The following is a 27027-nucleotide window of genomic DNA, read 5'->3' as shown; positions in this document are numbered from 1 at the left end:
GTCAGGGATCATGTACGTGCATTTTATGTATCTCCAGTACCTACATTCACGTAAGTCTTTGAATCAGGACTTCAGACCCCTTGACTCCTGACTCTGGCTGCAGATTGCTGCCTAACCCATACAGGCAGAGGTGGGCCCCATATAAAGTACCAAGGCGTGAAAACTCAAGGAAATGGCTGTGCAATCTGTCTGGCCTACATGTGGAAAATCTAAATGCTTAAGATGACTCCACAATCATTCTGGGATGAGGAGGACTTTAAATTGGAGGGTGGGAGTGTGGGCAGGTATTACTGAAATCATTTATATACTTAAATGCTCCCTCACTACCTTATAGATAACAAATGAGATTAACAGGCAAATTTTGCTAATGCCATACCTGCCTTCTCATTTGGGTAACTAAGCCTCTTTCTTAAGGTTCCCTTTGTCATCTGATCACTCAAGAAGTCTCCAGATCCTCGGCCTGCTCACACTTGCTGCTATTCCACCTCAGCTCCTGAGACTACTTGTCACTCTCCTACTCTCCTGCTGCTCCATGCCCTTGGGATTTACCTTCCTTTCCTGTTGTTCAGTTGCTAAGTTGTGTCTGACTGACCCCACGGACTGTAGCACGCCAGGCTTCCAAGTCCTTCACTATTTCCCTGAGTTTGCTCAAACTCATGTCCATTGATTCGGTAATGCCATCCAACCATCTCATCCTCTTTTGCCCCCTTCTCTTTACCTTCCTTTACCACTATGGAAGTACTCTCCCTTTTCTGTGGTGTGTTTTTTTGAAGGTTCTCAGAGCAACATTAAACCAAAACGTGTTATTCGGTTCACTTGGACCACCGTTTCATATTTAGCTTGATCCTTTCCAGGATATACCTTTGCCACCAGAGTAAAGGTATCGGAAAAATTTCAGTGCAGTCACCACACTGTCTGGAACCGCTATTCTACCCTCAGACCTCTTGCTGATTTCTGCTTACAGAACTCAATAGCCTCTTGCCCCATCATGAATTTTCCCCCAGGTGTCAGGTTCCCTATCCCTCCTAGGTTCTCCGGGTACTACCCTTGCTACATAAATTATATTAAGTATGATATAAGCTGTTACCACAGGGAAAGAGAAGAAACCTTCAAAACTCCAGGGACCATTTAACCTTCAAAGTGTAACTCAATTTTTACCTCCATGAAGTTTCCAATCTGCATCAGACAGAAATGTCTTCTACCTTTAAACTTCAAATCCATGTTGTCTTTATGAATAATTGGCCTTATGATTAAGGCCTTGTGTCCCCTTAATCACCTTCTGCCTATGCAGCCTCTCAGACTTTGTTTCTACTTTGTCATCTCAACTAGAGAGCTGCTTCATGCTAGGGAGCCTGGTGTAAACATTTTCTTATCTCCCACTGTTTGTATACAGTAAATTCTCAAGTATTTGATAAATTATTAAATAAGTGATTTGTAATTGTACCCTTCTGTTCAACACACACCCTCCCTTGGGATGCAGTGGGGTTATGTTAAGTGAAGGCATCTTTGTTTCTATTTTCTTCTACTAGGAAAACCTGATGTAACAGCAGAATAAGGTGGAACACTGACATCACACAGATGATACTCCCCAAATAAAGAAATATCATTCCTTGTGTTATCCAAGTATCTCACTTTACTCAAATAAACTCAGTTATTCTCTTTTCTTGAAGAAAAGTGTGGCTTTTATCTCTGAGAAGGAAAGGGTAAGTTTGGAATTCAGCTAATATTAACAAAAAAACAAATTTCAAAAGTTATGGAGATAAAAAATTACTTTCAAAACCATACATTTTATATGTCATACCCATCTTCATTATCATCTACACTGAGGTAAACAAATACATGTAAAATCTGAATAACATCTGCTGTACTTAAATGCAAATGGTCTTATTAACTCTTCAAAGGACAGATGAGAAGTTGCATTGATCCAATTCTTACAGTCTTGTCCAATCTCTCTTGAAGCCAGTGGCTGGGCAGTCTGTAAACAGGATTTAGTTAAGCCTACTGTCCCCATCCATCCATCCATCCTTCCAACATTGTTCTGTGCATTCTTCTGTGTGAGGCACTGTGCTGGATAATGGAGAAACTGGGGTAAGTAAAACATGATTCCTACCCATCAAGAAGCTCATAGGGGAAAAAAAAAAAGCTCGCAGGAGAAACAGTCAAATAACTACAGTACAGTGTGATGTCATATAATACAGGCTTGAGAAAAATATTATGATAGCCTCTAACTGCCTAAAGTAATGAAAATAAGGAGTCTGAGAGATAATGCTTGAGTTGGAAAGACTTCAGGGGAAATGCACCTTCAGCTGCTAATCCAAAGGACAGAAAATTTTGCTCTTAGTTTTGTTGTTCAGTCGCTAAGTTGTGTCTGACTCTTTGTGACCCCATAGAATACAGCATGCCAGGCTTCCCTGTCCTTCACCACTTCCTGGAGTTTGCTCAAACTAATGTCCATTGAGTTGGTGATGCCATCCAACCATCTCATCCTCTGTTGTCCCATTCTCCTCCTGCCCGCTACCTTCCCCAGCATCAGGGTCTTTTCCAATGAGCTGGCTCTTCGCATCAGGTGGCCAAAGTATTGGAGCTTCAGCATAAGTCCTTCCAATGAATATTCAGAGTTGATTTCCTTTAGGATTGATTTGTGTGATCTTCATGCTGTCCAAAGGACTCTCAAAGAGTCTTCTCCAGCAACACAATTCAAAAGCATCAATTCTTCAGCGATCAGCCTTTTTTATGTTCCAACTCTCACATCTATACATGATTACAGGAAAAACCATAGCTTTGACTATATGAACTTTAGTTGGCAAAGTGATGTCTCTGCTTTTTAAAACACTGTCTAGGTTTGTCATAGCTTTTCTTCCAAGAAGTAAGTGTCTTTTAATTTCATGGTTGCAGTCAACATCTGCAGTGATTTTGGAGCCAAAGAAAATGAAGTCTGTCACTGTTTCCATTCCCCCCTCCCCATCTATTTGCCATGAAGTAATGGGGCCAGATGCCATCTTAGTTTTCTGAATGTTGAGTTTTAAGTCAACTTTTTCACTGTCCTCTTTTACCCTTGTGGCTCAGCTGTTAAAGAATTCGCCTGCAATGTGGGAGAACCAGGTTCAGTCCTTGGGTTGGGAAGATCCTCTGGAGAAGGGAAAGACTACCCACTCCAGTATTCCAGCCTAGAGAATTCCATGGACTGTATAGTCTATGGTGTCGCAAAGAGTCGGACATGACTGAGCAACTTGCACTCCACTTTCATCCTTGTCAAGAGGCTCTTTAGTTCTTCATTTTCTGCCATGGTATCATCTGCATATCTGAGGTTGCTGATATTTCTCCTGGCAATCTTGATTCCAACTTGGAACTCATCCACCCTGCCATTTCGCATGATGTACTCTGCATAGAAGTTATTAATAATAAGCAGGTTGACAATATACAGACTTGACGTACTCCTTTCCCAATTTGGAACCAGTCTGTTACTCCATTTCTGGTTCTTTTGCTTCTTGACCTGCTTTTAGATTCTCAGGAGACAGGTAAGGTGGTCTGGTATTCCCATCTCTTTAAGCTTTTGGTTTAGTCAGAAGAAAATTAAAATAGAATGATAATATTTACCAGGGCCTCCTATTGATAAGGCAAAACCACAGTACAACTCAGAAATCTGGATGTCTTATTGCCAGATTTATAGCACCTAAGGACACAGTCCCCATGAGTTTTTAATACTCAAAGACAAAATTCAATTTTAAACATTTGCCCTGTTCTATGCAATGATCTTATCAGAAAGTCCTCTAAGAAGGTCCATAGACTTATAGTTTCGTGAAAGGGAGTTTAAATGGCCAAATGCATGTTTCATAAATGGAAATATAGTCCCTGATTTTATATAACTGAATCTCACATTTACTAATTTTGGAACCAGTTGATACCTAACAGTTCTTAAGAGGCAAAGGAAAAGAGTTGATTTCTCAGTGGAAATTTTGGGCCTAAAGAACAAGGATAGCTCTGAGTCATTGGACTACATGGGTTTTAAACTAAAAGTTTTTCCTCATTTTTGACTATGTTACGGAGAATATCCTGAGATTAAACTACTAATCAAATGTCTTTTTCAAAAAGGAAAAAGGAAGCATTCCAACAGGATGTGCACTAAAACAGGAATCTCCTGTATAAGTGAGTGCTAAAGTTGACTGCTCTAAACTCCCAACTTGACACCATTTCACAGATGAAGACTCCTTGAGATCCCGGCAGGCATGGACTGCTGCCAACTCAAGCAGGAAAAATATTAAGGGTGTGTGAAGAATGAGGAAGAGTTGCTGTTTTATGCACAATTCCTTTAAAGAGTAAGGACTATTTCCTAAATTTATCAGGAGGTTTTTAATCATTCTTTTTTGAAAGAGAACATAAAGGATGTGAAGGCACAAAAAGGGAAGCTGAATTCAATTGCAATGACTACTCATGCAACTGGCCCCTTTCTACATGGCTTTATGGAAACCTCCTGGGTACCAAAGAATTTTTGTACGTGTTTACAAAAGAAAGCTCCTACATTGTTTCATGGCACACTGCTGCTTCCTTAGACCTTTCAGAAAATGATCCCCAAGTATTCTTTACAAACTCTAAAGGGCTTTCTACGTTAAAATACAGCAACAGAGATCAAGTGTAGAATAAGTGCAGAACTGTGGTGATGAGTTGTACTAGTTTCATATGAGAGACTTTCTACTCAAAAGAATGAGACAAAGGGCATCACCCCATGGGCACAGTCAGTTTCACAGTGTGGACATACACATATGGATGATCTGAGGCACAAGCTGTGATTGGTCATAAGAAGATGAAAGGCAGAATCAGGTTCAAAACCCACATCTCACGATTTCTGGTCCTTCTTTAGTAAAGATGTTGAGAGACTTCCTAATTGTATTCCACACAATTTGGATCTTTCTCCAAAGTTGCTCCTGGTACAGCATGATAAGGAAAACCAGGTATCTGACTTGGTAACAGTATCCAAGGTATAGGTGTCACATTCACAGCAAGCTTCTCACCATAGGATATCTGAGATCTGATGCCATAGAGAGGACTATGGCCTGATCATGACTACTAGAGTTCAGTTTTCAAAAGGTTGGGAACAATCTGATTGTAGCCTTTCCTTCTTGTTACGTTATAGGACAGAAATTTTGAGTATTCAGTCAACAGGTTCTCCCAGTAACAGGTGATGTCATCCATCTTCAAGTGGTTCAGAATAAACTGGCTTCCCCTAGAGACAAGATTAACAAGAACAGTTAAAGCATAACATTTAATAAAACTAGTAGCTTACATTTGAGTACTTACCTGTGCCAAGCACTGTTCAGAACACTTCATGTAAATTAACTCTTTGATCTTCAGAACCAACTCTACAGCCATCATATCTACTGCTGCTGCTGCGTCGCTTCAGTCCTGTCCGACTCTCTGCGACCCTGTGGACAGCAGCCCACCAGGCTCCTCTGTCCACGGGATTCCCTAGGCAAGAATACTGGAGTGGGGTGCCATTTCCTTCTCCATAATATCTACTATACATGTCCATTTGGAAATAGACATTTTTTTTCCCCCTTAAAAACAAATATATAAAGAGCCAATCCTCAGAAAAGGTACTTGAACTACTTCAAAGATTTCAGTCTAACTCTACAAAGGATGGGCTTGGGACATAGGTGAATGTGTGGTTTTCCCCAGGACAGCTTTGATTCTAATTATCTCTGTATAATGAGGCTGACATTCAGATAGCACCATGGTAACAACATTCTTATGATTTTAGCTTGGGAAAAGTAGGAATGATTAAAGTGGAAAAAGAAAAATGAGCAGAACTTACCTTTCAGCAATTTCTTGAGCTACATCATCATTTGCTTTTACAAACTGCAACAGCTCCCTAAAATGCAAAGAATTATTAGGTTTTGAAATACAGACCATGCTCATTAGTACTAAGCAGAGAGATTACAGACTGAGGTCTGTAGTTAATCTTTAGATATATGGATGTTGGGTTTTTTTAAAAGTTAAGCTATCGGGTTCTCACAGGATCAAAATAGCAACAAAAAAACTATTCTGCACATAGGCTAAATAGTCTGTTGTAGTTTTGGAACATATTTGGGAAAACAGAGAAATGTTCAATGATACAGACCAAACATCAATAGTGAAGAAAAAATTTCCCTCCTGTCTCTTGCTCTGGTCCCCAGAAGAGGGCACTGGGCTTACATTTCTGGCCCTCTTCCGCATGCCGTCCTAACTCTTCCCATGAGAGGAAATCTGCCTTCGTTTCACTGAGGCCAGTTCTCACACTGTATCTGAAAATCCTTTTGACAATATAACACAATTGAATACCCGTATCTATTTAGTCTTTGAGAGATTAGTGCTTTTTCACTGCATACTATCTGAATGTTACATTTTGAATCAGCATTAGAGCACTTAAAAAATAAATCCCACTCAAGTCTAGTTGAATAATGCAATAATATCTTTGAAAACCAAATTTTTTTTTTTTTTAAAAAAAGCTTTCAGTGGAAAAAGTCATTAGGAATAAGTATCTTGAATGGCTGGGGCAGACTGTGGGAGTCATCAGAGACTCTGGTTGAGGGATGGCTGCTTACTGGACATTGGAGAGGTCTGTTTTTACTGGGACGTAGTGAACCCATGGCTTCAACTGTGGGTAGAAGAATTCCAGCCACTCGTCACCAACATGGAAAACAAGTGAACCACATAGAAAGAGATGTTTGAACCGGAAACTTGCAGCGACACCCCGAAAATTAAACAAATACCTGGAAAAGAGAGAGCAAAATATACTTGATAATATATTCCTGCTACCACACATGACATTTTTTTCTTATCCCCTCTTCTTCTCTCCTTTTATTACCCTCTCTTCTTTCTCTTTCCATTTTTAATTTTCAAGGACCCATCAGCATGTCCCTGTGGAGTTTCCATAAACTCCTTGCTGTTCCAGGGGTTAGCACCTGTTCCTGGGAATATCAGAGTGAGGGGGAAAGAGAAATACTTTCTCCAGGCAGAGAAATGCTTTCTCCAGGCAGAGACACATAGAGCCAGCAGCTGGGTGCTGGGCAGAGCATATACAAAGCTCAGTGGAAACAATATCTCACCCTATTTACAAGTTTTTCTAGGCCTGAAGTCTCGACCTCATCATGGGCACCCCGCAAAGCCTGGCTTTCCCCACAGGGTTCCATATATGATCAAAGGTGTGCCCTGCTCCCTGTTTCCTCTTCAGAAGTCTGGAGAAGACAACCAGGCATGCCTAATCCATCTGGGAAACAAAGCTAATAACTAAAGACATCTTCTTTTCAGCATTTCTGGTGCCTGTCTCCACCCAGAGCTCTGTCTGCTCTGTAGGTCCCACTGTGCAGTGTAATCACCATTCATTTCCCTGAGTATTCCCACTGCCCACCTCCTGACCTTGTTTTACCTTCATCTCATTCCTAGTCTTGGCATTTGAATATAATACATTAGTTACGTATGCCTCATTCATGTTGAACCTTAAACTATTTTTATTAACTTAGTAAATGACTGATCTAACTTCAGCTCTTGGCTGTGTGGAGTGTGGAGAGGGGACCCCATCCCTTTGATTATGGGCATACAGGCTCCCTGGAAGCAGGGACCATGTTTCATTGTCTCTGCAGTTCCCAAAGAACCCAGTCCAGAGCTTGGTGCACAGCAGGCTCTCTGTAAACAATAACTAAATGAACTAATGCGACTTTCACAAACCCCAGCTGGACCCTAGTATTAAAGTTCTCACCCAAAGAGAAGCTATTCCAAAAGCAATAGGGAAAGCCAGAAGAGTCAGGGGTCCTGGAAATCTTACTTGTATTTGCAGTGATCCACAAGATGGACATCCTTAGCAGCTGGCTTTCCCAAGGTATCCTTTCAGGGAAAAGGAAATTGTTAGTATTAGCAGGAGCATTTACTGAAGATCACTGTGCAACAAGGGTCACTGAACATTTCATCAACATGACCTCACTGAAGTCTCAGAATGCACAGACTCAGGAGGCAAGGCTGTCTCACTTTATAGATGAAGCAGCCGAGGCTTTGAGAAGTTGGGAGGCTTTTCAAGCTTACACGTAGAAGACATTGGGCTTTAACTTGGTCTGTGTGATTTTAGAGTTTAAGCTCCCCTGGGGCCATGTGACTCTTCCTCTGCACTCAGGAGGTCATGGCCTGCAGCATAACTCACTCTGTGTAAATCATACGGCAAAGGAGGTTACAAACGGTGGTTGGTAGGCTTAGAGGTGTAGCCCACACATAAATTTTGTTGTACTCACAAAGTATTTGAAAAATAAATATTCAAACCACTGCCCAGCATTTGTAAGTGGCAGGATACTTTTTACAAAAATCCAGATTTCCACTTTTCTTGGGGGGAAAAAAAAAAGGAGGATTTGGCAAAGAGAGCTCCTATTCCCCTTGGCAGAAATGACTGGACCTTCAGTGCTCTCTCCTGCTCACTACAGCAGACCCTGGGGGCATCAGAGTCCGAGACCCCTATCCCCTATTCACATTCCAGCCACCTTAGCAGATGGTGAGAGGAACAAGTCTTGCTTGCTTCTGCAGGCTCCCATAGTAGATGCTGTCATGAATGGATACATTTTCTTCATACTTTTATTTTTTAACAAAGTTTCTTACACTGCATTTGCTTCTGTTTGAATTAAATGATCATGTGATAAATACATGCATCTTTACTTAGTATTTATTAATTTTCACTTAGTTTTTCTGACAAGACGTTTAAACATTTTCTCCTATCATCCTCATATGGTATATGTAAATTTCAGATGAGGACATTCACAACTTAAGGGTCTTTGAATAAGGCAAGAAAGACAGAGTTAAGAGGATAGAGATGGGACTCCCAACCAAAGAAGCCTGTCATTGCTTGTTTCACCTTAGAATCACTTGGGGAATTTTAAACAAATGAAGATGCCTATACATCATTTTCAGAGACTTTGATTTATTCTATTAATTTTTAAGCTCTCTGGCTGGATTGTATAGTCAGGGTTGAGAACCAATGGTTTAAACTAGATTTTGGCAAACTTACCGCCCATAGGCCAGATCTGGGTCACTGCTTGTTTTTGTACACAACTCACAAACTAAAGTTATTTTTACCTTGCAAACGGTTGGAAAAAATCCAAAGGACAATATTTTTATGACATGGGGAAATTTCATGAAATTCAAATTTCAATGCCCTAAATAAAGTTTTATTGGAACACAGCCATGCTCATTTGTTTACATATTATCTACGAATGCTTTCACACTGCAGTGGCAGTGCTGAGTAACTACAACCCAGACTATAAGATCTGAAAAGCCTAAAATATTTACCATGTAGCCATTTACAGAAAGTGTTTGTGACCTCTGGTTTAAACCTTCAAAATAATATAAAATATGAGTCATAATAAGGGCCTGGAAACACAATGTGAGTTTGAAAAAGAATAATTTACACGTATACTAATTTTAGTCCACGGAACGTTCTCAACATTCATCCCACCACTGAGAGGAAACCTAATGTGAGGTTCTACCCAGGTGCAATGTTCTTGGAGTGAGAATGTTCACTGCTGTAGCTCTAGTCAGATAATTAGTGATTACTTTCATAGATTTCCAGGCCTGGTTTTTGGTGTACTCTGCATCAACAAGTTTTGGGTTTTTCCGAGATAGAAGAATGAGAGGATCTCGTTCTGGACTTGTCCTATAAAAGAAACACAAGACATAGAACTGTGTGTCCTACACTCCCAATCACTCCCAATCACTGAAAGGTAAGCAGTACTCAGACCCAATGCGATGACCATACGCACAGATGAACAACTCATGGGTTATTTAATAGAAGAGGAGGGGGATACTAGATCCTACAGCATCTAGGTGGTGCTGGCTGTTTGCCACTGTACCCTTCAGGGAAGGGGAGTATTTGGCCTTCTTTGCTTGCATCTAGTCTTTAGGATTATGTTATTCTGGATACTACAGCCACATCCCAGGGAATTATTTCCCTTTTAGAAGCTTCATGTAACCTCTAATCACTGGTACTCATAGCTCACCACTCACCAAAACAGCTACATGATCTTTGTTGGGTGTGCTCTGTAAAACCCAGTATAACATTTAAATTAAAAAGACAACTTAAGGGCTCAAACACCTGAAAACTTATTGTAGAAAAAGTCCTACTTGTGGTTCTAATAGCAGATGATATTGACATTTGAGGGGTCAGGGACTCCCTGAGAATCTGATAACTGTGGACGCCCTCTCTACATATCCCCGTATAACTTCAAGGAGTTCCTAAAAGTCTTGAAGTCCACACGTGGATCCCAAGTTAAGAATCTGTAATTTGAAGATCTGAGAACCAGAGATGTTGACAAGGAACCATTAGCAGTGATTGTTGGGCTCATTTGCACCCTGAAGTCCACTACCAAGTGAACAGAGAGTGTGACCTCTGACAAGGACATACTAAGAAATCTGCAAAACTCTCCCTTCACAGTCTCCTTGGTATTCATCTGTCCAACAGATACTCACTGTGCATCTACAAGGTGGGTACTGTTCTCAACACCAGGGATATGGAGCTGAACAACATGGACTCAGTCTTCCGCTAACCTTTTCACTTTCGCTCTACCTTCCTTCCATGCGTCTCTCTCAACTTTCACCAGTTTCAGTCTGCACTTCCACCACTATTTGGCAGCCACATGGTCTGATGAAAAAGGCAGCTAGAAGAGCTAGTGATGGTTCCTGCTCTGCCATTAAGTGGCAGAGAGTCTGTGGGCACAATCATAAAGTACTCCTAGGAAAATGCAATCTCTCAGGCGAGAGAACAGCTCATTGTTCTATTCAGCATTAAATAATTAAAGTCCATCACACTCCTCACACTTTGTAAATGTCCGCTGAAGGACTGGACAGATGAACTTTACTTCTTTGAATTTCAATTCAGCTAAAAGTGATTTGGCCAATAATTTGAGTTCTACTCTAGCTTAAAATTCTGTGATTCTATGTCTTCTTCTTAGTTATCTTAGTTTTCTCTTTGAACTAGAGTTCCCCACACCCTCAAAATTTTACACATTAGCCAGAAGAGTATCTTTGTAAAATGTCAGAAAGTATAATCACCTTGATCCTCGGAAATATGCTGTGGAATTTTTCTTTTTCCATGGCCACTGTGCGGCTGACCTAAAAACAGATTTCATTAGTTTCTGTGTTTCTTCCTTAACTATAGAAAGAAGTGTTTGAATCATTTCTAAAGCTTAGCTGAGAGCTTTACATTTTAAAATAAGTCTGACCCAGGCTACTCAATTCACTAGCAAGGTAATGCCCAAAATCCTTCAAGACAGGCTTCAATAGTATGTGAACTAAGAACTTCCAGATGTACAAGCTGGATTTAGAAAAGGCAGAGGAATCAGAAACCAAATTGCCAACAACCGTTGGATTATTGAAAAAAGCAAGGGAATTCCAAAACCATCTACTTTTGTTTCACTGACTATGAAGTTTTTGTGTGGATCACAAACTGTGGAAAATTCTTAAAGAGATGGCAATATCAGAGCAACTTACCTGCCTCCTGAGAAACCTGTATACAGGTCAAGAAGCAATAGTTAGAACTGGACAGAGAACAATGGACAGGTTCAAAAGTGGGAAAGGAGTACATCAAGGCTGTATATTGTAACCCTGCTTATTTAACTTCTATGCAGAGTACATCATGCAAAATGCCAGGCTAGATGAATCCCAAGCTGGATTCAAGACTGCCAGGAGAAATATCAACACCTCAGATATGCAGATAATACTACTCTAATGGCAGAAAATGAAGGAACTAAAGAGTCTCTTGATGAGGGAGAAAGAGGAGAGTGAAAAAAACTGGCTTAAAACTCAATATTAAAAAAACTAAGATCATGGCATCTGGTCCCATCACTTCATGGCAAACAGATAGGGGAAAAGTGGAAACAGTGATGGATTTTCTTGGGCTCCAAGATCACTGCAGACAGTGACTGCAGTCACAAAATTAAGACACTCCTTGGAAAAAAGCTATGACAGACCTAGACAGCATATTAAAAAGCAGAGACATCACTTTGCCAACCAAAGTCCATACAGTCAAAGCTATGGTTTTTCCAGTAGTCATGTACGGATGTTAGGGTTGAACCATAAAGAAGGCTGAGTGCCGAAGAACTGATGCTTTTGAATAGTGGTGCTGAAGAGGTCTCTTTAGAGTCCTCTGAACTTCAAGGATATCAAACCAGTCAATCCTACAGGAAATCAGTCCTAAATATTCATTGGAAGGACTTATGCTGAAGCTCCAATACTTTGGCCACCTGATGTGAAAAGTGGCTTATTGGAAAAGACCCTAATGCTTTGAAAGATTGAGGGCAGGAGAAGAAGGGGGTGACAGAGGATGAGATGGTTGGATGGCATCACCAACTCAGTGGAAACAAGTTTGAGCAAACTCCGGGAGATAGTGAAGGACAGGGAAGCCTGGTGTGCTGCAGTCCATGGAGTTGCAAAGAGTTGGACATGACTTAGCCTTAGTGACTGAACAACAAGGCTACTCAAAAGAAAAAGCTCTAAATGACATTATGTTCCCTTTTATTATTACTTTATCTTCTGGAGATGCTAGCTAGCAATATGTGCACATCTACTGTTTGGTTAATAAGTTAACAACATTGAAAGAGAAGTTCCCCAAAGTAAATGACATGTTTAGGGCTATTTAATTCAGTACAATGAGGATTTCTTCCTTACTTTAAGCAAGAGTCTAAAGGATGAGATGGTTGGATGGCATTACGACTGGATGGACATGAGTCTGAGCAAGTTCTGGGAGTTGGTGACGGACAGGGAAGCCTGGCATTCTGCAGTCCATAGGGTCGCAAAGAGTCAGATACGACTGAGCGACTGAACTGAACAGATTGATAAAATTACTAGCCAACAATAACTGCAGAGAACATCAGATACCGAATCAAGGGCAAGGAAATAAATTCCTTCCTGACTTTATGTTTTAGATGCATAGGAAGTATCATCAGATTTAGTCTGATTTTGCAAAGCATTCTGGTATCCTCAAACTGTACTTAGTGCTCCATAAAGACCAAGTCCCCAAGACTCAATTCTCAATACCAGTTACCACAGCCAGCTTTCCTTGCTGAAACTGCTAGCTCACAGATGCACCATTTTTTCTTTAAACACCAAAAACATTTTGTATTGGGGTACAGCCAAATAACAATATTGTATAGTTTCAGGTGACAGATGCATCATTCTTAACTTACTTTGTGGGAACCCTTCACAGAAGTTTTTGCAGCGTCTTTCTCTGAAAAAGGAGGGGGTAAGACTGAAGTGGAGTTCATGAGGGCTGGTGAGCTGTTCGCCGTAATGGAGAGACTTTGCACATACACTTTTCAGGTAGACACTGTTCAGATACAAACAGTGTCCCATTTCTCATTTTCTCCTAAGTGACCCAGTCCTCCATATTTTCCTGGCTTATCTTCCAGTTCTTTCTCACTGGATCATCTTTACCTGATTCTCCAGTCCAACTATTTCTTACTCTGTCCCATACTCCCTCCTAACAAATCAGAACTACTGTAGCACTGGGGGGTGGAATGGGGGGAGAGGGGGTTCCTAGGTGGCACTAGTGGTAAACAACCTGCCTGCCAATGTAGGAGACATAAGAGATGCAGGTTTGATTCCTGGGTCGGGTCAAATATACACACACACACACACACACACACACACAGAACTCATTCTTACAACCTTACAAGATGGCTTTTATTATCCCTACTTAACACAGTCGAGGCCTTTAAGAGGCTAAGCAATTTGCCCAGCATCACACAGCTAGTAAGGTTTAAATCCAGAGTCCCTGCTTTTAAGCCCTATTCTACCTTTACTTTCCATTTATGCACAATATTCTATTTTATAGCCATGTCATAATTCACTCCATTCCTTATTGGTGAGCTTTCAGATAGTTTTAAACTTTCTACTTTAAGAAACAACATTGAAGTGAATATCCCGGTATGCACATTTTTGCATACTTGTTTAATTATCTTCTCAGGGTAAATTATTGAAGTAAAATGGCTGGGTCAAAGGATATACACATTTTACATTTTGATATATTACACTGCTCAACTACCCAACCAGAAATACTGAAATTTTGAGCATAAATTTCCTTAGTCCCGGGGAAAGCTGAATTTAATACAGACAAACGTGAACCAAGTATCATCTGTTTTCCCTCTCCCTCATTTTTCCCCACCCAGCTACCCACCCCCTCAGAAGACCCATGTTAGGATTTGTGTCTCTGGGCAAGCAATAACACTGGTGCTGCCCGAGCCCTCTTTTATAACCCCACTCCTCTGCTGACAGTACAGTGAATCTTCAAATCCACAGGGACACTAAATTCTTCTACAGGGTGAAAAGTAAGTCAATGGGGACAAACTCCCAGAAGAGCATAAAGATGGAAACACCCCAGGCAGACACCAATGCAGATCAGTAAACAGATTACTAAAGTTTCAAGGTAAGAAATGAAATCACGAGGCTAGAGATTCTGAATGGAGGGCTCTAAAAAATAAAATTGCAATTCTTAAATCATGAATAAATTCAGCTCAAGAATAAAAGGTGAAGGTATCAAAAGAAAAACATATTAACGTAAGCTAGATTTTTAAAACATATTCTATCTCCCTAAAAATTGCTTATTAGTTTGCAAATGGTAAAAGAGTGGCAACTACGCAGTAAAAGAGAAGGATAGACTTAAGAGTTGTTGCAGATTAGAACAAGTTAAAGACAGATAAAGACTAAATACAACACAAGATGCTGGACTGGATCCTGTATCTGAGAAGAAATGTGTCTTATGGGACATTGTTATGACAATTAAATGTTGAATTAACATTGTTCCCTGTATTTGATAATGGCAATGTGGTTATAAAGGGAACACGCTCGCTCTTAGGAATTATGCAGCAAAGAATTAAGGGGTACAGAGCCATAAAGTATACAAAACACTCTCTAATAGTTCAGAAAATAAGAAATTATGCAAATATTACACATGCAGCCTACACATACATTGAAGGACACAATGAATCAAGTTCTTATCTAATGGAATACCATGCAACTGTTTAAAACAATGAGGCAGTTTGCTATGTACTGCAGCAGCAGCTGCAGCTAAGTCACTTCAGTCGTGTCCGACTCTGTGCGACCCCATAGACGGCAGCCCACCAGGCTCCTCTGTCCCTGGGATTCTCCAGGCAAGAATACTGGAGTGGGTTGCCATTTCCTTCTCCAATGCATGCATGCATGCTAAGTCGCTTCAGTCGTGTCCAACTCTGGGTGACCCCATGGATAGCAGCCCACCAGGCTCCTCGGTCCACAGGATTCTCCAGGCAAGAATACTGGAGTTGGGTGCCATTTCCTTCTCCACCTATGTACTGACATGGAAAGATCTCTAAGACACACCAATAAGTGGGGGAAAAGTTGCCTAGGTGGGACACATTGATAAATTTTTATAAGCACACAGTTTCCATATTCAGAAAAAAGTTGTTTTTAAAGAGATTTTAAAAACAAAGTAGGGAGGGGGGAATTGGGACGGGGAATACTTGTAAATCCATGGCTGATTCATGTCAGTGTATAACAAAAACCACTACAGTATTGTAATTAGCCTCCGACTAATAAAAGTAAATGAAGAAAAAAAAGAAAACAAACTAGGTATACAGCAGGTGGGAAAAGAGCTACAAAAAGAAGAGTGTGAAAAGTGTATTTGCAAGCACCTGAGGGAAAAAAAGAATCAGAAAACTAAAGTCAAGAACAACTTCGTAAAAAAATGTTAACAACATTTCTATTTTTCCCTCTCTCAAAATTATGTTCAAAATGAAATGCTAAATAAGAAATGACAGTCTCACAGTCTGGCAGACACAGGAAATATTAACTAGTGGAGAAGATAATCCTCTTGGAAACCTGGATTTCAGGCCTAAATTGGTTTCTTGACCAAAGTCACCAACCTTTGAGTTTGCATTCCCTCATCCCTGAAAGAAAGAGCTGGACAAGAACAATGAAACATGAGGCCAAGTTATCGTAAAAAATAATTTCCCAATTATACTTACTGAATAATTGACTTGTTTATTTAAGCAGTGGCTCTAGCTGACACAGAGGACTACAGCCCTACATGTTTCTCCGGAGAAGGGATGTTCTCTTCATCTCATTTAAATATGTAGTCACACTTAATACAGGTGATAGATATTTATGAAAATTAAGTTGAATTAAATTATTGCTTTCTCTACATCTGAGAGAAGAACTAGAAAGACTGTATTTCTAGAAGTTTACTAATTAGGTATCCAAGTTGTTTGGATCATTAATGTAAAATGCAGCTTGGTAAGAAATACCTAGAGCTTGATGAACAAGACAATCTAAATTCTGAAATGATGGCAGGATGCAGACAACAGGCCAAGGCAGGTTTCAATCTTCAGTTCGAGAGGGTCTGGAATAAGCTTGAACTTGAGATGCCTATGGAACATTTATGCCCACCACATCCCTGCCTGAAGAACTTGGCTCTTAATTGTAAAGTACATTTATGTTCTTTCAAGTCATTTTCTATCCTTCCCCACAATATGATCATTTATTCTTTCCTATTTATAAAAGGAATTTACTCTTAAAGAATCTTAAAAGTATAGAAAAATTTAAAGAAGAAAAAAAGAGGTTTCTATAATCCCTCCCACAGAAGCACTGCTGACATTTTAGGGTAAGTTCTTTTGCTCTTTTTCTATGGATATGTAAATACTTTTATACACATATAAAACTGCTTATGCTATAACGTGTTTTTTTTGTCTTTTACTTTTAGTTTAAAAGTTAGTCATTTTAGAGAAAATAATTGTTTATACTTAACTGTTTATTTCAAGGTGACCCAAAAAGAGGGAAAAATAAAACCTCTCTAGAGGACCTACCTTACCAGATCTTCCCTGAAGAGGTCCCACCGTCCAAGACCCGTAGGATATATTGGCCAAACAGCAGGTCCTCCTTCCCAAAATGTCCAAGCAGGATACATGATATCATGGTACTCTGATGTCTTCAACAGAAACAGAGAAGTTATTTTAAATGTCTTGGAGCAGAGGAAGAAGCAGCAAACTGCACTCATATCATGGGATCTGGAAAAGGCCTTGCCCCTGTGTTATACCATCAAAGACATATCCAAGCCTAGACTCTGGATGCTAAAAGGCAAAAATGGTCATGGGTTAAAATTCACGGGCTGACTGAATCCCAGAATATGAAATCACACTAAACGTCAACTTTTCCAGTTCCCAAAAGTTCTGTTTTTCTAGAAGACATATACTGTTAGAGGTTTTAGTTTAAGGAAACGATATATCCAATTCTGAATGACCACACAGCTTTCTCATCTTTTAACTGATATCGTACTTGGAGTGTATATGGTCCTACCAGTTCTCAGTTATTTCCTAGATAAGTCTTTTAGGAGCAAGAATTAGGAAATACAATGCAATAGTTAAGAGTGTGGGCTCTTGAGAAAGATTATCTGACTCCAACTCTTTCCAACTCTAGGCAAGTTACTTAAGCTTCCTATGCTTCAGTTTCCTTATCTTTATATCTAGAGAAATGATAATATCAATAATAGTATCTATCTAACAGGCTTGTTTTAAATATTAAACGAGTTAATACATGTGAAAAACTTAGAACAGTGACACATAGTAAATACTCAATAAGTGTTAGTGTTACTTAATACTGTGGCACTTAGCTCATATTGGTTGGTCAGTAAGTTCTGAATTATTTTTTGTTTTGTTTTGTTTTTTTTTGATCAGGGTCAAAAGTAATGATGGGCAGAAAGGGGGTAGGGGTATTATCCCACACCCTTTGAAAAAAATTTGAAACCATTTGAAACCTTTACATGGTTTCAAACATTTGAAACCTTTATGTGGTTACTTCTGTTAAAATTCTGGCCACTGATAAGCCTCAAATTCTACCGTCTTCCACTGGAATTGCATATGCAATATGCTGTTTGCCTTCTTTCAAATATTTAAAAAATGGTATGTGATTCATCAAGCACCTCAGGCATAACAACTGCTGAAAAGAAACTGCATACTTATTATAAAGCTGACAGACTAAAATCCCTCCCTGGCAAACTAGGAGTCATTGGTTTAAAAAGAAGCGGCGGGGGGAAGGAATTAAAGATGAAAGGAAAGTTAGTATACTGATGATCATACTTCATTATCCACAGAAAAAACCAGATAAATAATAAACAGAAATCCTTACTGACTTACATGGGAGCCTCTATCTGTTCTTCTGAGAGGGCTTCATGACAAATAACGGGACCAAGCACTTTTGAGAAATGAGGCTAAACCATGGGAAATGCAACACAATGTGGCCTCAGCCCACTTGCAACACAGGAAATAAACAAGTCTAGAGAGAAAGTAAACTCTGATAAAGAAAAAGTGGGGATAAAAAGTCCCTCTGCTTAGGAGACACCAAAACAGAAACAGAGTTCCTTTTCTTAAAGTCCAGAGGGTTTTCCCAAACCTACTCTTCTCCCATAGAATTTTCCATCCACTCTCTTCTAGCCTCCCCCATCCCTGCCCCCAAGTGTTTTCATATTTAGTCTCTAGGGAATGAAGGCCCATTCCTGCTATTACATCATTTGCAAGAACCTAAGCACTAAGATATTAACTGTGCCATATTCTCCAAGCCCATAAGCATGTCCTAGTACTCCTATCTCTCTGTAACCAGATTCAAAGATCACCCTCTCATACTGGTATCTTAGGCCTATCCCCTCAATGCACTGTTTGGGTGCAAACTGTGTGGTTATTTGAGAATCTTTAGTCTGACCATTAGCCTGGCAAGGACCCCGGGATATAGTGGCCAGACAGACAATACCCAATGGCATGGCTGATATATACATTGTAGAAGCTCAACAAATATTTTTGTCGAAAGTCCATGAGCTTTCTTGGGTTACTCTCTCCCATGCTCTGTAGGTTCTCTGAACCCCACCTCCAATGTATTACAGGTTCCTCAGCCTCTCTCATTCCTCACCCTCCACACTTAGCCCTAGCTAAGATCCCAAGCAATCATACTCATCACTTACAGGTCCTCACCTCCATCTCCTCAGTCTTATCATTCAATGACTGTGAAGCTAACTGGGACACAGACCCGCTTTGGGACCTGAGGCCTCATCCTTACCATTACCCATCAGACTCTGCCACATTCAGTCATCTCCTGCTTATGCCCTAGAAGACCACCCTCCATCCCCTCAGACAGCCGTTCCTGTACTTACCTTACTGAAGGAGAAGATTGGAATGGCAGGCTCCATCCATTTAGGAACCTGAGGATAATCTCGCACATTGATCACCATCTCCATGTCAGGGAGGCGCCCAATAACTTCCAAAATAAAATGTTCAACACCACTACACCTGTCAACCAGAAATACCACAACTTCACCAGAGTAGTGCCTGCTCTCAGACAAGGCAGGGTCCCACTGACACTTTCAAGGTAAGACAAGCCAGCATTCAGATCACTGACCTGCAAAGTGTCCTGAGAGCAATGCTTCTGAAAGGACTATTCCACTCTTTCATGTGGTGCAAGTTATCTTTTCTAGCTAAGCTTCTCCAGCTTAGAATAATAAAATTCTCCAACTAGATCATTCTAAGTTTGATTGGAATGTTATTGCTACTCCCACCACTTCCTCCCCTCTTTTCATCTCCAGCATTTATTTCTCCTACATGGAATAGTTTAATTAGTAAGCAAGAGGTAAACTTTGATAGGAACTGGAAAAGCTGATTTTCTAATTGTATCCCTTGGGCTTTGCATCTCACAAAGACATTTTTATTTCCACCATAACTAAGTCTCATAGTTTATGAGGAAGGATAAAGAACCTTTCGTTACCTTCAACCTAATTATAGAACATTCTCAAAAGCAGTTTTGCAAGCCAGAAAGACTGCCAGGTACATAATCACAAAGATTGTAACATAGCTTTCAGGACAGATTTCCTAAAAGGATTTCTGGAAAGAAAGTAAGTATACACCCAGAGCTAACTTTCCTGCCCCACCCTTGAGGTCCAGACCAGCACAGTACTGGTAGCAACATTCCAAGGTCTGACCAAAATTTTCTGGCAGCATGATAACGACTGATATATATATAGGGTGATAACTACATATCAATATATAGGGTAATAACTAAATAGCAATCGTTCATAAACATACAAAAAAGATGGTCAACTGTACTACTAACAAATAAATGCCCCCAAAGCCAAAATTATAAAAACAGAGAATAAAATGCTGCTTATCAGAGGCTGGGGAAGGAGGGGATAGGACAGATGTTGTTTAAGGGAACAAACTTACAAGAAGCAATAAATAAGCCATAGGGATCTAATGCACAGGGAAGTGAATATAGATAACAAAATGGTATTATAATTATCAAACTTAAGAGGCTAGAATTTAATCATTTCCACTACTAAAAAAGAAAATAATTATGTAACATGATATAGAGGTGCTAATTGTTGCTGCAATAGAAATCATATTAAAATAAACTTATCAGATTAACATGTTATACATCTTAAGTTTACAAGTTATATGTTAAATATATTTCAACAAAAAAGTATCAACATGACAAAAGAAAAAGTCTAGTGAAGCCACATGCTAGTTTCTACCAATCAGATTGTCAAAGATCAAAAGAGCCTGATAATACATAGTGTTACTGAGTGTGTGAGGTCTATTTTGAGCATGTGATAGGAGGGTGTGAATGTCTAAACACAACCTATTTAGAGGACAATCTGCTTCTATTTATTGAGACTTAAAAACACTTTATTTGCCTAGTTTATTTTACTTTTATACTGTAGATATATGTACAAAGGGGCTTCCCAGGTGGGGCTAGTGATAAAGAACCCGCCTGCCAATGCAGGAGACCCAAGAGATGCGGGTTTGATCCCTGGGTCGGGATGATCCCCTGGAGAAGGAAACAGCAACCACTCCAGTATTCTTGCTTGAAGAATCCCATGGAGAGAGGAGCCTGGTAAGCTATAGTCCATGGAGTCACAAAGAGTCAGACATGACTGAAGTGACTTAGTATGAGTGTTCAAAAGTCCAAGTTCAAGAATGTTCACTGCAGCATTCCGTTAGTCAAAAATAAAAGAGGAGAGATGGGAAATAATTAAGCATCCATTGATATAGGACTGAATAAAGAAATCCATAAAATGGGTTTTTTATGCTGCTATGAAAGAGTTTTCCATGTACTACTCCTATGGATCAATTTCAAAATCTATTGATACATGGAAAGGAAAAGTAAATTGTAGAACAGAAGATACAGCATATTCTGGTTTGCTGATGAATCTAGACAATTGAATATGCAGATTATTTCTGGCAGGATATACAATAAACCTGCAAGTGTAGTTGTCTCTTTAGAGGAAGACTCAGGGACTAGTGGAATGGTGGAGGGCATCACTGTATATACTTTTGAGTTAACCAAGTATTTTACCATGTGCATATAACACTCCTTTGATGTTAAAAAAAATTACTAGTTACAAAGTTAAAAAAATGTATTACTGTAGTACATTTACATATTAACAGCTCAAACATGTTATTTTCTTTCACATCTGGCTTTTAAAATAGCACTCTCACATACTGCATGAGTCTATTTAAATAAAACTCAAGGAAATAATCTATGATGAGAGAGAGCAAATCAGTGGCTACCTGAGGACGTGGATAAGAGAGGAGGAAGGCATGACAGGGAAAAGGAGAAAGAAGGGCCACAAAGGGGCACAAGGTACTTCCTGTAGTGATAGATAGGTTCATTCTCTTGGCTACAAATATATATATATATATATGAGATACATATTTTGATATATGTATCAAATTGTACACTTTAGATATGTGCAATTTATGCCAACCATACTTCACTAAAACTATTATTTAAAAAAATTCTGTTATTCCCTATCTTTGAAATGATGTATCTCCAGGGTTAATTAGATGATGCTCCAGTTCCTTAGCAAAATCTTTCAGCTCATCCTTGAAATGCTGAGTTTACATGTCCTTTTGTTCAGAACTAAACACTTCAAATGTCACTGATATTTTTCAAACTGGGTGAATTAAAAGTATCTAGACCTAGAAAGATACTACTTTTGGCTAGATAAGAGTCTGAGATATTACACAACTGTGTCCATTTGATTAAAGATGCTGGTTCTAAATATTTCGTTTTGTTTCTCTTTTATTTAACTCTCAATTCTTTAGCTGTGTATGTAGTTGGGGTAGGGAACTTTCAATGTATTAGAACTCTAGACTATTTTATTGCCAATGAAAGGTCCCACCCTCTCTTAAGAATATTTCTAAGAGCTCAAGATTCTGACCACAATGCTCTGGGGTCAGGAATAAGAGCTATGTGCCTTGCAGAAACTTCAAGAGCATAATTTAATTTGATCTGGAGATTACTCAGCTATCAAACACTGGAAAACCTTTTAAAGTCCAAAAAGACCTATATTGATATTTTCTTTCTCATTTGTAGAAATCACAAATTCCTCTATACTCATAATTTGTAGTTAAAGTCTCTACTATTGTTCCAAGTAATGAAACAAATGTCTATTTAAAATATCTCAATGATTTTCCCCACTACCACCTTACTTGCCCCTGACACTTGAAAACCAAACTTGTGATTACCTCGGAATATGGGATATTAAATGATCTTTATATTTTTCTGTTCTTGTTTTTACGTATTTTTGACAGTGAAAATATACTAATTTGTAATGAAGTTATTATGACAAAATATAAATCCTTGTGACCAAAGAGATGCATGTTTTTTTACAATACTGCTCATTTATTTTACTTGTAATGACAGACGTCATTTAGAAAAAAAGATCTTAGTAAGGGAATACTCTGCCTTCTGGGTTTTGTACTTTGCAATTTTATAAAGATTTGAGGATTTTTTTTTTTTTAAAGAACTCCTGGGAATTCCCTGGTGGTCCAGTGGTTAGTACTCTGAGCTCTCACTTCACTTCCCCGGACACAGGTTCAATCCCTATTTGGGAAACTAAGATTCCACAAGCCAGGCGGCTGAGCCAAAAAAAAAAAAAAAGGCTAGAACGAGGATGGTTTATTATTTGTTGTAAATAATGCTGCCTAAGGGCAATTTCCAGCCTCAGTCTATGACCCTCCCCATCAGCCTTTAGCCCACTGATAAGGAACTTCAGCCCTCACAGCTAAAGTCCTGCCCAGTATGGCCTGTGTAACCTGCAGCCCTAGTTATTTCTCTTGCCTTTCTGCTACCTTTCTTTGAATAGTTGTCATCTAGAACAACAGCTGTCCCCTGACAATCACTCATCGCTTCTCCTTCAACCCAGCTCACTCACACTAGTTAACATTAGCCTGTGTGCTGCAGTGCTGTATCTGGAGAAGGGCTAGAGCCACATCCAGTACAACCAGCGACGTGCCCCAGCCTTACAAAGAGAGAGGAGACAGATGTCACCATTGTGGGGTCCTGAAATGTGAGGGTTTACTTGTAAGCCCCTTTAACTGGTCTTTATGTAAGAGTGTCAGTTGCTCAGCCATGTCTGACTCTTGTGACCCCATGGACTGAAGCTCACCAGGATCCTCTGTCCATGAAATTCTCCAAGCAAGAATACAGGAGAGGGTTGCCACTTCCTTCTCCAGGGGACAGTCCCAACCCCAGGATTGAACCCGGGTCTTCTGCATTGCAGGTAGATTAGTATTAAGTAAGCAATAAGGTCAGAAAATATATGTACTTTATAGCTCTTACCTTGAGGGGAACATGCAGTCACTTTCTCGGTATAATTTGTTCTTAATGATCTGATAGTGGGTCCCTAGCTTCCGTCTGACTACCTCTGCCATCATCTTCCTGGAGATACCTCCCCGAAAAGGAGTTAGATCCTCTTCTATGACACTGGAAAAGAAGGGGAATCATCAAGAAAAGCAGGCCAAGAGAGGGGTACCATCCTACCACTTCCTATCTGTAGGTCTGGGCTTAGTATCAGAGAGCACAGTAAGCTTCAGCAAAGAAGAGGGAGCAGGAAGAGCAACCTCTTTCCCAGAAGCACCACAGGTAACTTAAAACAACAACAACAAAGCAACAAACAGGAAAAAGCAAGCCAGTATCGAGCATCTCTTCCCCTCCCTCTACCTGGACTGCCCCTCCCTTGCCTGCTGCATATTCCTCCTCAATACTCATGTCACACCTGTGTCCTCCTAGTCGCTGCAGATCCACTGACCTTTCCTTCTCTGAACCCCACAGAAGGCACAGTTTATGCCTTACAGCTTGAAACCAAGTCTTATGTTCTAGCCTGTTCGGCCCCTACCACCCCCACATACTCTAGCAATATGTGTGACTGACAGGAGTAACTAGGAATTACACTATTTTGTATCCCTTTTACGGAGAAGGCAATGGCACCCCACTCCAGTACTCTTGCCTGGAAAATCCCATGGACGGAGGAGCCTGGTGGGTTTCCGTCTATGGGGTCGCACTGAGTCAGACACAACAGAAGTGACTTAGCAGCAGCAGCAGCATCCCTTTTAAGGCTTGATACAAACCAAGTTTTCAGTAAGTATCACGTGCATCAGATGAATTTTTTCAGGAATTATAAAATAACAAACATAATGAGGAGTTAAAGGACTGCCATTTAACTGATAAGGAATCTGATATCTAGAGAAGTGACTTGGATCTGAGACCTGAATCTGGCACTAGAATATAAGGCTGATTTCAGAGTAATCTTTCTACCATCATACTCTAGCCTTAATTTGCATACATTAAAAGATAACCAACAGGAAACATAATTTGATTCATTTAAAAATATGTTCATTCCTTCAACAAAATTTACAGAGTACTTACTGAGAGTAGGGCTTCCCTTGTGGCTCAGCTAGTAAAGAATCCACCTGCAATGTGGGAGACCTAGGTTCGATCCCTGGGTTGGGAAGATCCCCTGGAGAAGAGAAAGGCTACCCACTCCAGTATTCTGGCCTAAAGAATTCCATGGACTGTATAGTTTATGCGGTTGCAAAGAGTCAGACACGACTGAGCAACTTTCACTTACTAAGAGTCAGCACCAGGAATACAACAGCGAATGTAGGACATATGCTTTGACCTCAAGAAGCTTTCAGTCCAGTGGGGAATGGAAACAAGTGCATTCCTACAGGGAATTAACAGGCAATGCCGAGACCACCTGGGCCTCTACTATCCCAGGGTATTTTCATTCCCTAGAAATCAGAAAACTACCTCAGGGATCCTGTCTGCTCTGTGACCTCTGCAACCAAGGTCTCTTGGGGATTTTAGGGGACTTCCTCCTGACAAGATCTAAATTCTTAAAGATGAGTGAAAAAAAAGAACTCACCCATGGTAACAGCTGCAGTCTGAACTTGAACATGGTTCGTAATTCTCCAAAGCTCTGTTAATTTGGTCAATAAATACTTTCCATTTTGAATCTTCAAAAAGTGAAGAAAATGAAGGTTAACAAAACACTCCTGAGTATTCTTATTCACTAGCAGCAGCTAAGTAGAATCCACAGAAAGTCAAAACTTTTGTTAGACACCCCCTTTTCGTCCCCACTGGTGGAAATGAACAGCCAGGAAGGACATATTCTACAGCTCTCCAGCACTCAGGTCAAGTCTGCTCCTCTACTTTGGCTCCCAGACATCCAAGAAAGGGGAAAATTTCCAAGTTTAATGCCTGGCACTCAGAAGGTTATGGATAAACTGGTCACACAGATTCTCAGTTTTTACTAATCAAACTGAGCCCTATAAAGAGGATTGATTAAAAACCACAGGCATTAACCCTCCTTTCATTTCTTCACACACACACACACACACACACACACACACACACATACACACACACACACACACACACACACACACACACACCCCATAAAGAGGATCGGTTAAAAGCCACAGGCATTAACCCTCCTTTCATCTCTTCACACACACACACACACACACACACACACACACACGCACAGCCCTATAAAGAGGATCGGTTAAAAGCCACAGGCATTAACCCTCCTTTCATCTCTACACGCACACACGCACACACACCCCCCCCCCCCATAAAGAGGATCGGTTAAAAGCCACAGGCATTAACCCTCCTTTCATCTCTACACACACACACACACACACACACACACACAAATTATCACACACACAAATTATCCCCCAGTGTGTCTTAGGGAGGTGCAGGGTAGCCAAGCGTGGGCCATACTCGCTGTGGGCATGCCCTCCCCTACCCACTATCGCTCCGAATTCTGGAGGATGGGTTACTCTCCAGGGTTCTGGGCAGGAGAAGCAGCGCCAGACACCCAGAGGCACTCTCTGCCCCGAAGAGCCGCCGTGCCTGCTGCCCAGCTCTGCGCTGCAGCGGCCACAGCAAGAGAGGGGCGCCGGCAGCACGGGAGAGCGCAGGGCGCGGAAGAGCGCCCCGGAACGCGGCCAGACCCCGAGCCCCAGCGGTGGGCCCGGCCCTCTCCGGAGCGCACCTGACTCCTTCTCGCGGCCCTGCACCGGGGGCAGGAGTAGCAACAGCAGCCACAGCCAAAGCTGGGAGGGCGCCCCCAGCTCCATCGCCTGCCGCTCAACTGCGGACTCTCGGCTGCTGCGCGGACGGAAGCGGAGCCCCGCACAAAGATGGCCGAGCCGCACCACGTGGGCGGAGGGCAGCCCAGCGCAGTGACGGCAGAGCGCCGCTCGGCCTCCCGGTTCTAGTCCCGAGCCTGGCAGGCCTCCTGGTCCTGGTCCCGAGCCTGGCAAGCCGCGCAGCTTCTCTGGGAAGGCGGTGCAGGCAATCAGCCGCTGACCTGCTCGTTTGTTTGGAGCTGAACTCGCGCTCTTTATATATACATATATATGCATCTCTCAGATAAAATCGAATCCCAGGAGAGAATGAATAAATGGCACCCCGGGGAAAAATGTCTCATATTTGTCCTTTACATTCTATAACATCTTGAAAACATCTTATTCTCCGCAGCCAAAAACCTGAAAGCCAAAAAGGAAACATTTTTTTCGCCCAAAGATTTACAGTTAGTGGCATAACCCGGGCTAGCAGTTCTTTCCACGGCCTCAAACTGCTTCTTCTTTTTTCTTTTTTACTAAATAGTATAGGTTTGAGCACTTGAATGTCTACAGTACTGTTAAACCTCAAATG

The 27027-nt window shown here is 40.7% G+C and overlaps 1 protein-coding gene across 2 annotated transcripts; it reads right to left on the bottom strand.

Moving 5' to 3' along the window:
• Positions 1-1622: 1622 nt before the first annotated feature.
• On the bottom strand, positions 1623-26509 carry POGLUT1 (protein O-glucosyltransferase 1). Of its 2 annotated transcripts, XM_065943467.1 has the most exons (12): positions 26363-26499; positions 25226-25316; positions 24727-24770; positions 23641-23784; positions 19175-19310; positions 16842-16963; positions 11059-11118; positions 9565-9664; positions 7799-7857; positions 6579-6746; positions 5810-5866; positions 1623-5221 (listed from the first exon to the last, which is right to left on the bottom strand). In XM_065943467.1, the coding sequence occupies exons 2-12, from the start codon at positions 25256-25258 to the stop codon at positions 5065-5067; spliced, it is 1080 nt and encodes a 359-aa protein (XP_065799539.1). In that variant the 5' UTR covers positions 25259-25316; positions 26363-26499; the 3' UTR covers positions 1623-5064. The 2 variants fall into 2 exon arrangements, with proteins under 2 accessions (XP_065799539.1, XP_065799538.1); XM_065943466.1 differs by lacking the exon at positions 24727-24770 and having other exon boundaries at positions 26363-26509.
• Between the last annotated feature and the right edge of the window lie 518 nt (positions 26510-27027).

Source organism: Muntiacus reevesi, chromosome 8 (assembly GCF_963930625.1).
Source record: "Muntiacus reevesi chromosome 8, mMunRee1.1, whole genome shotgun sequence".
NCBI lineage: Eukaryota > Metazoa > Chordata > Mammalia > Artiodactyla > Cervidae > Muntiacus > Muntiacus reevesi.
The sequence above is the reverse complement of the archived record's forward strand: the minus strand, read 5'-3'. Positions and strand labels throughout refer to the sequence as shown.